This window comes from Neovison vison, chromosome 13, assembly GCF_020171115.1.
Source record: "Neovison vison isolate M4711 chromosome 13, ASM_NN_V1, whole genome shotgun sequence".
Taxonomy (NCBI): Eukaryota; Metazoa; Chordata; class Mammalia; order Carnivora; family Mustelidae; genus Neogale; species Neogale vison.
The window spans coordinates 100,313,221-100,325,535 of NC_058103.1; the positions used below are offsets into that span (position 1 = coordinate 100,313,221).

A 12,315-nucleotide genomic window follows, 5' to 3' on the forward strand; every position below is an offset into this window, starting at 1 on the left:
AAGAAGAATACTGCATAAATCCAGATTAAAAAATCAGTTAGGTGGTTAAAAGACTTCTCAGATGTGCAGAAGCTGTTAGAAGATTTAGCACTTCTCCAGGCACCTGGCTGCCTCAGTCGGTTGAGCATCCATTCTTGGTTTTGGGTCAAGTCAAGAGCTTATGGGTCATGGGGTCAAGCCCCATGTCAGTCTCGCAAGTTAAGTGAGTAGTCTGCTTGGGATTCTCTCCCTCTTCCCTCATGTGCTCACTTGCAGGCTTGCTGTATAAAATCTTTGTAAAAAGATAAATCACTCCTCCCTCCAAAACCAAAAAGTACATCTTTGAAAACAGGTAAAATTACATAAGAGGGTTTTTTTTCTCAATACCACAAGCGGGCAGGATCTATGTATTTCAAGGCACTGCAATAAGAAATTGATGGTTCCTCCACAAAGGTTCCTGTTAATCTGCTGTGATAGAGTATAGTTACTAGAAGAAATGCTACCCTCAGTATTTTGACCCATAGTATGAGTGTCAGAAGCATTTTCCAGAACTACTTGGGTTTTTGCAGATTTAGTGAATGGATGGATATGTTGAGTATATTGCAGAGAAGTGTGTCAAAAGGACATTGGCGGGGTGCCTGGGTAGCTCAGTGGGTTAAAGCCTCTGCCTTCAGCTCAGGTCATGATCCTAGAGTCCTGGGGAGCCTGCTTCCTTCTCTCTCTCTGCCTGCCTCTCTCCTACTTGTGATCTCTATCAAAATCTTTTTTAAAAAAAGACATTGAGGTTTTATCCTACCCTGTTTTGCCAGTATCTTGACCACCTTAAGGGTTAACCTGTCCTGACCTATGTTTTGTCTCTTATCAGGGTGGTTTTGCATCTGGTTTCCTTTCATAACCTTAAAATCCAGATCCAGGTTATCTATCTCCATCCCTTAGCAGTTAAAGGCACCGCGTCCCATCTGAATATTAGCAATGGCTTATTTTCCTGTTCTAACTTGCGCTGCCTCCTGGGAACCACTATTATGTGACCAGGAATCCTTGCCTGCAAAAATAAACGGGGCTCGTGCGCCTCTGCCCTAGTTGCTTCTGTTTTGGGTCTCCGCCCTCAGGTGCGTATGCAGGTTTTGTGGAGTTGTAAAGAACCACCTGTTGCAAAAACAGTGAAAGTACGATGCTGGGAGTACAGCTCAAAAGCAGCATTTGAAACTGGGTACTTGACCGTTTTTACCGCTCAAGTTCTTTATTGCTCCACGCCCTGTCCTTTAGGATTCCTGATGATTACTGAACTCCAATGTTTTCGGTTAAAAACCCGGGATTGTGGGCGCCTGGGTGGCTCAGAGGGTTAAGCCGCTGCCTCCGGCTCAGGTCATGATCTCAGGGTCCTGGGATCGAGGCCCACATCGGGCTCTCTGCTCAGCAGGGAGCCTGCTTCCTCCTCTCTCTCTGTCTGCCTCTCTGCCTGCTTGTGATCTCTCTCTGTCAAATAAAATCTTTAAAAAAAACCCGGGTATGTGCTGGGCAGAGCAGGCCCACCCAGACGCAGCGAGCCGGAAGCGCCTTGGCCCACGTGGCTCGAGCCCCGCCCAGCCCGCCGCTCGGTTTCCGGAAACGCGGGGCTCATGACGTCGCTACAGAGCGCCAGGCGGACGGCGGGCGGGAGGGGACGCCATGCTTAGCCGGCTTCAGGAGCTGCGCAAGGAGGAGGAGACGCTGCTGCGGTTGAAGGCGGCCTTGCACGACCAGTTGAACCGGCTCAAGGTGACCCCCGCTTCTCTCCCACCCCTCACTCCGCCGCCGCGGGAACCCTAGGCGTCGGCCGCGTGCACCTGGTAGTTGACAAGCCCTTGGCCAGCGTGTTTGATATTGCGAGCCCACTCGTGTCAGAATCTGGATCCTGCAGGTCTAGGCTGAGGTCCAGCGATGTGTACGTGCGGCAGAGTCCCCGCCACGCTCCCAACACCTGTAAATGCAGGTGCTCCGCACACTATGTGCGGACCGCTTCCTCCCGAGGTCCTTCAGCATGTGCTAGCCACCGTTTACTAGCTCCATTTGGCGCTTGAAACAGCTCCAGTATTGTTAAGCCAGAGGAGACTCGTTGATCCGTTGTGCAGAGAAAGCAAGCGAGGCCCTGAGGAAAGAGACTTGTCGCGCGCCGTTCCCAATAGTTTTTCTTCTGGCAGCTGCTTCGGATTCCGCGGCCCGGACGAGATTTAGGTGCACCAGGGCCATTTCCCACACCTGTGCCTAATCCACTCTCTGTCCCAGTGAGATGACGTTGATAAGGGCGGCTTAGAATTCTTCTTCAGGATCTTAAGTCCAAATGAGATGCAGGTTATGAAGGCCATTTTTAAGCTGAAAAGCACCGTACAGCTGCGACATAATCTAAATATTACTTTCCTCAGGACAGTTGTAATGGGCGGCACTTAATTATGTTCTTGTATCACTAGTACCTCTACAAAGTACCCGGTGGGTGTGTGTCCTGTGTGATGATGAGGACGATCTCTAAAGCCTCAGTTACACTTGTACTTTCTATTCTTTGTGTGTGTATGTGTGTACTTTTTTCCCCCTGCCTTCTCTTTCTCATTACTGGGTAGAATTCCATAGTCTGGGGGCGCCTGGGTGGCTCAGTGGGTTAAAGCCTCTGCCTTCCGCTCAGGTCATGATCTCAGGGTCCTGGGATCGAGCCCCACTTCGGGCTCTCTGCTCAGCGGGGAGTCTGCTTCCTCCTCTCTCTCTGCCTGCCTCTCTGCCTACTTGTGATCTCTGTCTGTCAAATAAATAAATAAAATCTTGGAAGAAAAAAAAAGTCTGGGGAATTGGCCTTCTGTGTAATCAGAAGATGGCTTGCTTTTTTAAGGGCACACTTGGCTTTTCTACCCAGATCTTACCTATCTAGGGGAATGAAAGTCTTGCCACAGCTGAGATATCCGTACCCCAGGGGGAAGGGGCTAGACATTTTTCTTGGCTCCTCTCCTTAAAATGTGGGAAAAGAGTAAAAGCCCCATCCTTCCCTCTAGAACCACTGTTTTCACTTCTCATGCTGCAAGCCTTTTGACAGCGTGCTCAGCAAATTTTACCCATGTCAGTAGTCCAGTGAAATAGTAAGCAAAGTGTCCTCACCTCTTCTTTTCTAGGTTGAAGAACTAGCCCTCCAATCAATGATTAGTTCTAGGAGAGGGGATGAGATGTTGTCTTCTCAGCCTGCACCTGAACAGTCACCTGATGTAAGTTGAATCAGGTGTGGGCCTAGGGAGAGAATGCAAAATGCATTCTGTGCTCATGCTGCCTGGAGGCCAAAACCTTTTTGTAAATTACATTATCATGCCCAGAGGACTCAGGGAATTGCTTGTAAGAATGTTCTAGTGTTATAAACTGGCTATTTCAGTATCACTGTTTTAGACAGTGAACAGCCACTTTTCTACCAGCTAGTCAGACCTTGATTTATAAGTCAGGTACTGTGGTATTTGCCTGCACCCTCCTAGTCATCTGACCTCTGTAGTTACTCCAGTGAACCCAGGGAGAGTTAGAGAGCTTTGCAGGAGTTTGTCAGAACTTCCACTGCTTCATGAATAAGCAAGCCTGGAATTTAAGAGCAGATTGTAGCTTCAACTACAAAGCATAGTGCTAAAAAGTGAGTTCCAATCTTCAACATCTCCTTCTACTAATGCCCTCAAGTAAAAGAGTACAATATTCTTCTTTCTAAATATCCCATATTTGAGCACTTTTTCTCCCAGGTGTTAAGCCATTTAAAACCATTTGAAAGCATACCTAAGCCAGCGTAATTCTTAATGCATGAACCATGGTTGTAGACATTTGACATTCTGTGAAATCTACGGCATTTAGTCTCCTCCCATTTTGGCAGTGGGGAGGGCGGTGTGGTAAGAGGGTCAGGGTAGAAACTGGAAAAATAGGAAGTGGCCTTACCTCCTGATGATAATTATTGGGGATGAAGGTGCAGTTGAAATTTGATTTTAAAACATATTTAAGAATTTGCTGGTTTGAGGCCAGTGTCTTTTCTACTAACGCATAATGTCCTTGCCTAAAGCAGATGTTGGTTCATGTTGACAATGAAGCATCAATCAACCAAACAGCACTGGAGTTGAGCACAAGGAGCCATGTGCCCGAAGAGGAGGAAGAGGAAGAAGAATCAGATTCCTGAAGCAGGGTAGGGAAGAACCAAGCTTAGTTACAGGAACTAAGTTACTACATCTGAGGAACTTTTGTCTCTTCAAAAAAATTTCTTTCCATAGGCCCTCTGGTCGGCTTTAAAAGGAACAAGAACTTTAGGTTGTGTAGTTGTGAAAATGGTTCCATCAAGAACTCAAGTTTCAGAACACTTTAACAAAAATTAATGCCATATGGAAAAGCAGACATGCAGTGTCTTAGCATTGAGCAATATGGGTGGTGCTGTAACTGTATGCTGGTCAGATTTAGTAATTATGCTCAAAACAAAGTTTCCTCTAAAGTGCTATTGAGAAAGTCTGGCATTTGCACAAAGGGCAGAGTTTAAATACAAGCCAGCCTTTCCAGTCAGCAATACCTCTTTTAAGAAAACCAATTAAAGATTATGTGGATGCCACTGAACTATTGTGAGCAGAGCAAGGCTGAGGTCTAGGAGAGAAGGATGACCAGTGAGGAGCCAGAGGGCCACTTGAGAACACAAGCTGCTGCCACCTCTCGGTGGAGCAGGTAGGAACTGTACTCTAGAGGGCTTTGTGGGGCTGCCATCACCTGTAGGTTGAGACATCACAGTGGAAAAATGTGCTTAGAAATAAAGTACAGATCCTTCGGCTCAGGTCATGATCCCAGGGTCCTGGGATTGAGTCCAGCATCGGGCTCTCTGCTCAGCAGGGAGTCTGCTTCCCCCTACCCTCCTGCATGCCTCTCTGCCTACTTGTGATCTCTGTCAAATAAACAAATAAAATCTTAAAAAAAAAAAAAAGAAAGAAAGTACAGATAAAGAGCTGTCCCTGCAGCTTTCTGGTTTCCAGATAGCAACAGAGGAAAGGATTAGTTCCTCCCCTGGGGCAAAAAAGTAAAGCAGAATGGTTTAAAACCCATTTCTGGACTTGGGGAATGTGCCATTAAATCACTATGCTTGGGAGATTGGGGTTTTGTACTGATGACAGTTACAGAATAACAGTTGTTAAAATTTGCTACTTACAGCTGAGATTCACTTCTCCATACTGTCCCTCTTCCAGTGAATATACAGTTAAGTAGTTGCTTAATTTTATAAAAGTAATTTGCCCTGCCCAAGCAACAGAAAAGCCAAACAAAACAGAAAGAACCTCCTCAAGCAGAACTTGTTCTGTAACCATTCTAGAAGAGAATATGAGTGTATTTATTAATCAACATTTCATTAAAAGTTATTTTGAGCTACTCTTAATAGAAGTTTAAATGAGCATGTTTCTTAGAAAAGACAGTGTGCAGACTGTTGTGCGATGAAAAGCAATCAATCTATACACTTAGGGGTTTTATTTAAAATAGGAGCGTGGGATTCTGAGAGCTAGAGAAGTTGGCTCTGAATTGTAGCTCTACCACTAACTGGTTGCTTGTCTTCTTAACTCTTTGCAGCCCTCAGAGTCCTGTGGGTAAAATGACAATATTCCTATGAGGTAGTATGTAAAAATCTAACTATTGTCGGTGTCTCAACAAGAGAAAGTCTAAGGGAGGGACTTGACAAAGGGAATTCAGAACAGCAAGACTGAGGCAGGTGACCTCATTCTTGAGAACAAGATCATTCTTGGTAAAAATTACTAGGAAGAAACCTCTTGACTCTCAAAATGTAACACATATTTGCATGTAAATAGGGAATTTAAAATACCCCTCAAAAGACACTGAACACGAAAGCATTCAGATCCTGGTATTAGACTGCAGGTGACACCTTCCTCCTAAGATGAAGTTTGTACATTTTAATGAGACCTTCTCGGTTCATATCCTCTCCATTAGCAAAAGACATAGGGTGTGAGTTTTAAACCTTGGTTTGAATGATGTTGAAACATGTAGGTTAGACTATTGACTTCGAACAGATGTTAGCCTCCTAGCAAGATAAAATGGACTGGCCAAAGCTGCCGTGTATATACCACAAAGCGGTTTTTAACGTCCTGGCTGCCTTCCAAGCTCTAGAAGATCCAGAGTGGAAGTACCTACTCAGGAGATTTATTCAGACCCTGTTTTAGTTTAAAAACAAAATGGGCCTTTTGTTTTTAAAGATGTGTTTATTTTGGTTTTCTATAACCTGCCCTCTTGAAGAAAATGAGGAAGGAGGTGCTGACCAGGCATCATCACAAGTATCTCAAGTTCTGATCACTTGGGCAGCAAAGGTCAGTGGGACATGGCTTTGTTTTCTGTGACTTCACTGCTACCTCACAGGCAGGACAAAGCCAGTATCAGGTCCATTCCTCTCCAAGAAAGTGGAGGACCGGGTGTCCCAGGCAGAGGCTCCCACACCAGTCAGGCATGGCAAGCCAAGAACAGTGTGCCCCTGGGAGTACACCGGTGACACCGCAAGCCCCACCTCGCCTACTGCTTTTCCCTGTGTCAAAATCTATTCACAGGTCCACAGGAAAGGTAGCTGGAAGATTCACACATAAGTGGAGGAAAGGGCTGCACAAAGTCCAAAGCCTGGGATCACAGGAAGATCCATTAGTCCAGAGCACTGAACTTGTCCTCAGTGTGGCATTTCTGCCTTCTAGCCTCCTTCCTGTCTCCATCTGTGCCCTCACTATAAGGCTTGGCCAAATCATCTGACTTTGTGTATGTGTGTGTACCAGACACTGAAAATCCTAACACAAAACGAGACATATTTTTCCATCCTTTTAACTTGATAGTATATTTATTAGAATAAGAGATTAGATTTGTTAAACATCTGGACTGAAATGGTTAAAAGGATTTTCATACAGTTTTTAGGCACTATACACACTTGTTTACAATAGCATCAGTGCTTGGATTTGGGGAAAGAAATCTCATACATTTTAATGCCTTGATCCATTTGTAACATTCAAAGTAACCACCATTTTAGAAACACTAATTCAAACTCAAAGAGACATAAACCACTAAATATCCCACATAATATATTTAAAAATAAATATAGAAATACAACCAGAAGTCTACAAATCATCCCAGTAGACAGACTGGTGAAGCCCCAGCTTTCATGGCAGTGAAGGGCTCTGGCTAGATTTTGATAGAAATTGCTTCATTCTACACCAAAAGCAAAAATATAATAAAATAACATGATATATACTTTCTGATGTTCTTTTTCGTAGCAGCAAAGCATGCTTCACATGCACTGCCTGTGAAGGATCTTACAAGGCCCCTTCCTGCTCAAATAGAAGGTCTGCCTGGCAAGAATGCAGTACCACCAAGTGTCAGAGAATCCTGAAAATACAGGCAGCTAGCCAGTCACGGTGAGGAAAGAGCAGTGCAATTTTCAGTAAGTAAGAATGACTACCCACAGTCACCAAAGTTTCACTGTAATTCCACATTGCGCGTGTGTTGATCGACATACACAAAAATAGCCCCAAGCACAAAGCCAATCCACTTAGGGAGGAACAGAAAGAATAAAGACAATATTAAAAATGACACAAATAGAATTTTGGCACATGCTGTGTTCTTCATCCCTTGTCATAGGTGAGATGCACGTCTGAACAGAGACAGGCACGGGCAAGAGGCCCGGAAGCGACATGGCACACCACTGGGCAGGGGACTCGCTCTCTACCACTTCCCACGTACTTAGACGCCAGCTGCGTGGGTCGGTGTGCTGGGCTGGTTAAGGCCAATGGTGGAGCAGAGCCAACCTGCAAAATCCACTTCCTCCCCATCAGATCTCTTGATAAAGGCATGAACCTGTGTGCAGGGAAACGGAGAGTAAGTGGTGTTCAAAAACCTTAAAGATCAAGAGTCCTGGGGCTAGAGCTTCGCTGCTCCAGGTACCCCTGGTACCTGTCCTGGGGCAGCAGTGAGGGCGTGCTAAAGTGGCCAGCTGCTGCCAGAAGGGGCTCCGCTTGGCCTTTACACTGCTGGGGGGACACAAGAGGCTGACGTTCAGGATCCTGCAGCCCCTGAGGCAGCGGGAGCACAGGGGTCAAGGCAGAGCAGGAAATGGGCTCAGGGAGTAGTGGGCAGATGACTGACAGAGAACAAACGAATAATTTCTGTACAAATTGGAAATTAGTGGCCTTACCATGAGTTGCTTCAGATCTGCTCTCTCTGCTGGGTTTTTTATTAAGCTGAAAGAAAACGATAATGTGAGAGAGACTGCCTGGCATTGGTTCCCACTCTAGTTACTTAACATTTACATGCCTGCCCTCCCCACACCCTGTAGCTTCTGAGGGCCTGAGCCTTCTCCAAGGCCTTCCTGTTCAGCAGAGTGGCATGCCTGCAGGTTAACAGATGCTTGCTGAATTAAACGACCCAAAGGCAGCCTGCCAGTCCCTGTAGAGCAGGTGCCAAAAGCAGCAGTTCTGACCCACTGCTGTAGTCAGACCAGTCCCTGAAGTCGTGGCACTCTGAAGTGCAGGGAAAAGGGCAGAGCTCTGCTCCCCCAAGACCGGGGGCTAGGGGGCGTGGTGTGTGTGTGTGACAAAACCAGCATAACTCTTCTAGAGAGCAAGTAGCAGACTTACCATTTATTCACAAAATCTTGAAATTCCAGACTGAACACTCCACTGGGCAGTTTTGGAGGAGGCTGCAAATACATGTCAAGACAGAAGAAAAGCCTGGCTTCCTTCTCCAGCCATATTCCCCACCAGCTCCCTCCCCACAGACCTCTGGGCAGCACTGCCCTTCTCCAGCCACGGGAGGACAGGGCTGGGGAGCCGGGAGCTGCCTGTGGGGTCACCCCAGTGAACTGCTGGACTCACAAAAGCACACTCAGAATTGGGGCCCGGTTAGTGCTCTGCCACTCACTTGTCTAGTGACTGAACAAATCACTGTTTCTCTGTGAGCCTTAGTTCATCCTCCTGTGAGATGAGGAGGGTCTCAGGGTCTCTGGGACCCTTTTCCATAGACACTGCCAACTGTAAACCTTGGAGTGTGGTGTGGACACACACCAGCAATTACTAGCGGCAGCAGCTATGGGGGGCTGTGCAGATGTAGCCCAGGCCGGTCATCACAGAAGCTACCTGAAGAGTTATAACCCGGGTTGGAGGACTGCTGGTCCTTCTCTTCCATCCTCTGTCCTCTTTTCACTTAAACCTACTGGTGTAGGTGTTACACAGACAATGTGTTCTTTGCATTAAAGTCAGTCAGCAGCAATAAGCCAAAAGAAACTTTCGTCACCCCAAGAAAACCACTGTCCTACTAATTTCCAGACTTCATATGCACATACATGCATAGATTTTTTTCATAAAGACTTTTTAAAGAATTGACCATAGTATACATAGTACTCTAGTATTTTTCACACAGTCTATAGTGTATATCTTCCATTTCTACACTGTCATTTTTTTTTTCTTTTTACACTTACTTGTTTTTAAAGGCACTTACCAGAGAAAACCCTACCCTACAGGTATGTATGTATTTGCCTTGCCTCCCAAATGGAGCTAGTGGTCTTCACTACCAGGGACTTCTGTTTTTCCACCTGTGGACCCCGCCTCATCCCTACCTTCAGCCCGCAGTGCCCAGCCAACAGTAAGTGCACAAGGACTGCCTGATGAAGCAGCAGGCATGGCATGGGCACACTGGGGGCTCCTGACTGAGAAAGGAACAAACTCAGGTACCCAAGGCTGTTCCCTGGGGAAGGGACACCTGCCCCCCACTCCAACAGCACAATGCCCCACGAGAAACCCTCAGGGCCCAAGAAGCCCCACTGTGCGAACAACTCACAGGTATCCCAATCAAATTAACTTTGCTTAAGAGAAGCAAATACCAAGGTCAAAGAAGCCATGCAGCACTTACCTCGTTGACTATGTAATCCAGCAGCTCAAAAATTGCCATGGGAGGTCGGCTGTCCATTCCATACGCTACATATTTCACAAGAAAAAAGAAAACACTTCTCAGAAAAACAGTTATTTGTCAACATGAGTCTAGGGATTGGAGCATGGGTCCTGGAGACCAGAACAGGGTCATGGATAATAAGCAGAGACACAGAAAAGGCCAAACACAGAGCGGACCAGCAGAGGCCACAGAGTTGGCCAGCCAGGGTAGGATTCTGGGCTCTCCCACCCCCAAGGTCTGCGACCTCGAGCAAATCCACTGACTGCTGAGTATGGACTCTGCTACAGTGGAGATGGATAATCATGCCTGCCCTTCTTCCCTTCCTTACATTGAGAGAGGAGAAAATGAGATAGTAACTAAGTAACTCAAGGACTGTTTTCGTTCTCCCTGAACTTGGGTCTCTTCCTTCTATCCTCCAGAGTCCCAGGCCAGCCTCAAAGGCCACAGCCACAATCCCTCCAGTGACCCATCACCATCAGCTATCCCTGCCTTCCTCTCTTTCTCCCTTCATATAGGCCCTCTCCTATGAGGGCCTCCCAGGGACAGATACCAGGTCCTCCTGGTCACAAACGTCCCAGCAGGAAATACAGCAGAAGATGGTGGCTGGGCCAGAATCTTCCAAATACCAGGTTTAATTTTCAGTATGCATGATCAGAGAGGCACGCTGTCTGCACAGTGCTCAATACCTAGGACTCAGGCTTTGCCACTTATGGTGTGCAGTCTTGACAAGCCAGGCACTTCGTGCCTCAGTTTCCGTGACTCTAGAGGTTATAATAGTGTTCACACATGTTCACTATTAAAATTAGATAATACTCAGCAAATCCATGGAGACACAGAGTAGACCAGTGTCTACTGGTCTACTGGGGCTGGGGGTAGGAAGAGACGGACGGAAGTGATTGCTCATGGAGGTGAGGTTTCTTTTAGGGTGATGGACATGTTCTCAAATAACACAGTCATGATGGGTGCACAACATGAAGAATATACTAAAAACCACTGAAACATACACTTAAAATGTGCATTTTATGTTGTATGAATTTTATCTCCCCCCAAAAAAAATCTACCTAAAAAAAAGTCATGATTTTTAAAAATGAGACAGCACCTATAAAGTGCTAAATGCCATGCCAGGAACACAGCCAACACTCAACAGAGGGGGAGAAGATGTTGCTAGTAACAATAATCTAACACCCACCTGGAGACCTCTGCCTGCTCTGCCTCCCGCCCAAGCCCAGCATCCAGAGACAGGCAGGCAGTCTCAGGAGAATATCCAGAGAATCAGCCCTCCCGAAACCCACCAGAGTAAAGGACCCCGCCCCTCTGCCCCCAGTCCAAGCAGGGGCCACACCAGGCCACTCACAGCTGAGGGGCCTTCCAGGAGTCCTGGGTCTGGGTGGTGTCTCCGCCGCATCTCCCTCCACTGGGCACCCAAACACCAGCTCCAGCTCCTTGGCGTCTGGGGGAGGGATGGGATACCTCCCCACCGCCATCTCAACCAGAGACAGCCCCATGCTCCAGATGTCCGACTGCACCGAGTAGTGGGTCCCCTGGAGTCTTTCCGGCTGCACGAGAGACAGACACAGTTCTGATCACCTGTGAGCTAATCCGGGCCCGCGAGGCTGAGGGAGAAGTCCACCCCGTGGAGGCTCAAAGCGGGGGCCTCAGGCCTCCCTGCCTCTTTGAGGCTTGTGTGCACTGCTGGGAGTGGGCTGCCTACTTGGTCTGGGCCCCGGCCCTGGATCTACTGATGCATTTTATCTTCCTTGGGACCTCCACTAACTACTTTAACCTGGTCTCTGACCTGCCTCCAACCACTATGTTCAAATCCTACCTGGCTCCCATGGCTCTGACCCACGCCTCCTCCCGGCCCTCAACTAACAGCCTCTGGCCTGCCTGGACCCCAGCTTCTGCTTCAAATGTACCCCCAGTTTTGCCCCACCTTGTCACTGTCTTGGACATGCAGGGTTACTGGTTCAAAGCCCAGCCTGCAAGGCTCATCTTGTCACCTGGGTGTGGAACATGCTTCCAGAACATGGGTCATGAACGAACTGTCCGGTGGGTCGAAAGAACAGTGGCCTTGAGAATCAAGAAAGTTGAGCTCTAAGACCAGATCACCACAGACTCACTGACTGTCCTTGGACAACATGGAACAGTAGAAAAGGCAAAGGATCTGGGGTCAGGAAACCCCAGATCAAGTCCCAATTCTGTGACTTGTAAACTATGTGATCCTGAGCCTCAGTTTCCTCATCTATAAAGTGGAGCTGATGAAGGTGGTGGTGAGGACAATACGGACATCAGAAAACACCCGCTCTCCTAACAGGGTTACCGAGAAGGCCAAACCCAATGGGAACGGATGTTAGATGTCACAAAATGCTAGACAAATAAGGGCTGCTACTGGCAGGAAGAGTT

General features: G+C 47.3%; 2 protein-coding genes across 2 annotated transcripts in view; one reads left to right on the top strand and one right to left on the bottom strand.

The window, feature by feature from the left end:
* The first annotated feature begins 1,603 nt into the window (after positions 1 to 1,603).
* On the top strand, positions 1,604 to 4,838 carry SNAPC5 (small nuclear RNA activating complex polypeptide 5). Its single transcript, XM_044229679.1, has 3 exons — positions 1,604 to 1,737; positions 3,114 to 3,203; positions 4,028 to 4,838. Exons 1-3 carry the CDS (start codon positions 1,648 to 1,650, stop codon positions 4,136 to 4,138), a joined length of 291 nt encoding a protein of 96 aa, XP_044085614.1. The 5' UTR covers positions 1,604 to 1,647; the 3' UTR covers positions 4,139 to 4,838.
* A 1,946-nt stretch (positions 4,839 to 6,784) lies between these two features.
* The window catches only part of MAP2K1 (mitogen-activated protein kinase kinase 1), a 78,301-nt gene continuing 72,770 nt past the window's right edge, over positions 6,785 to 12,315 (bottom strand). The window contains exons 7-11 of the mRNA XM_044229686.1: positions 11,267 to 11,468; positions 9,874 to 9,938; positions 8,604 to 8,665; positions 8,162 to 8,207; positions 6,785 to 7,824 (exon numbers count right to left, since the gene is read on the bottom strand). Coding sequence (XP_044085621.1) covers positions 7,711 to 7,824; positions 8,162 to 8,207; positions 8,604 to 8,665; positions 9,874 to 9,938; positions 11,267 to 11,468 — 489 coding nt within the window. The 3' untranslated portion in view covers positions 6,785 to 7,710. The remainder of the gene's footprint in view (positions 7,825 to 8,161; positions 8,208 to 8,603; positions 8,666 to 9,873; positions 9,939 to 11,266; positions 11,469 to 12,315) is intronic.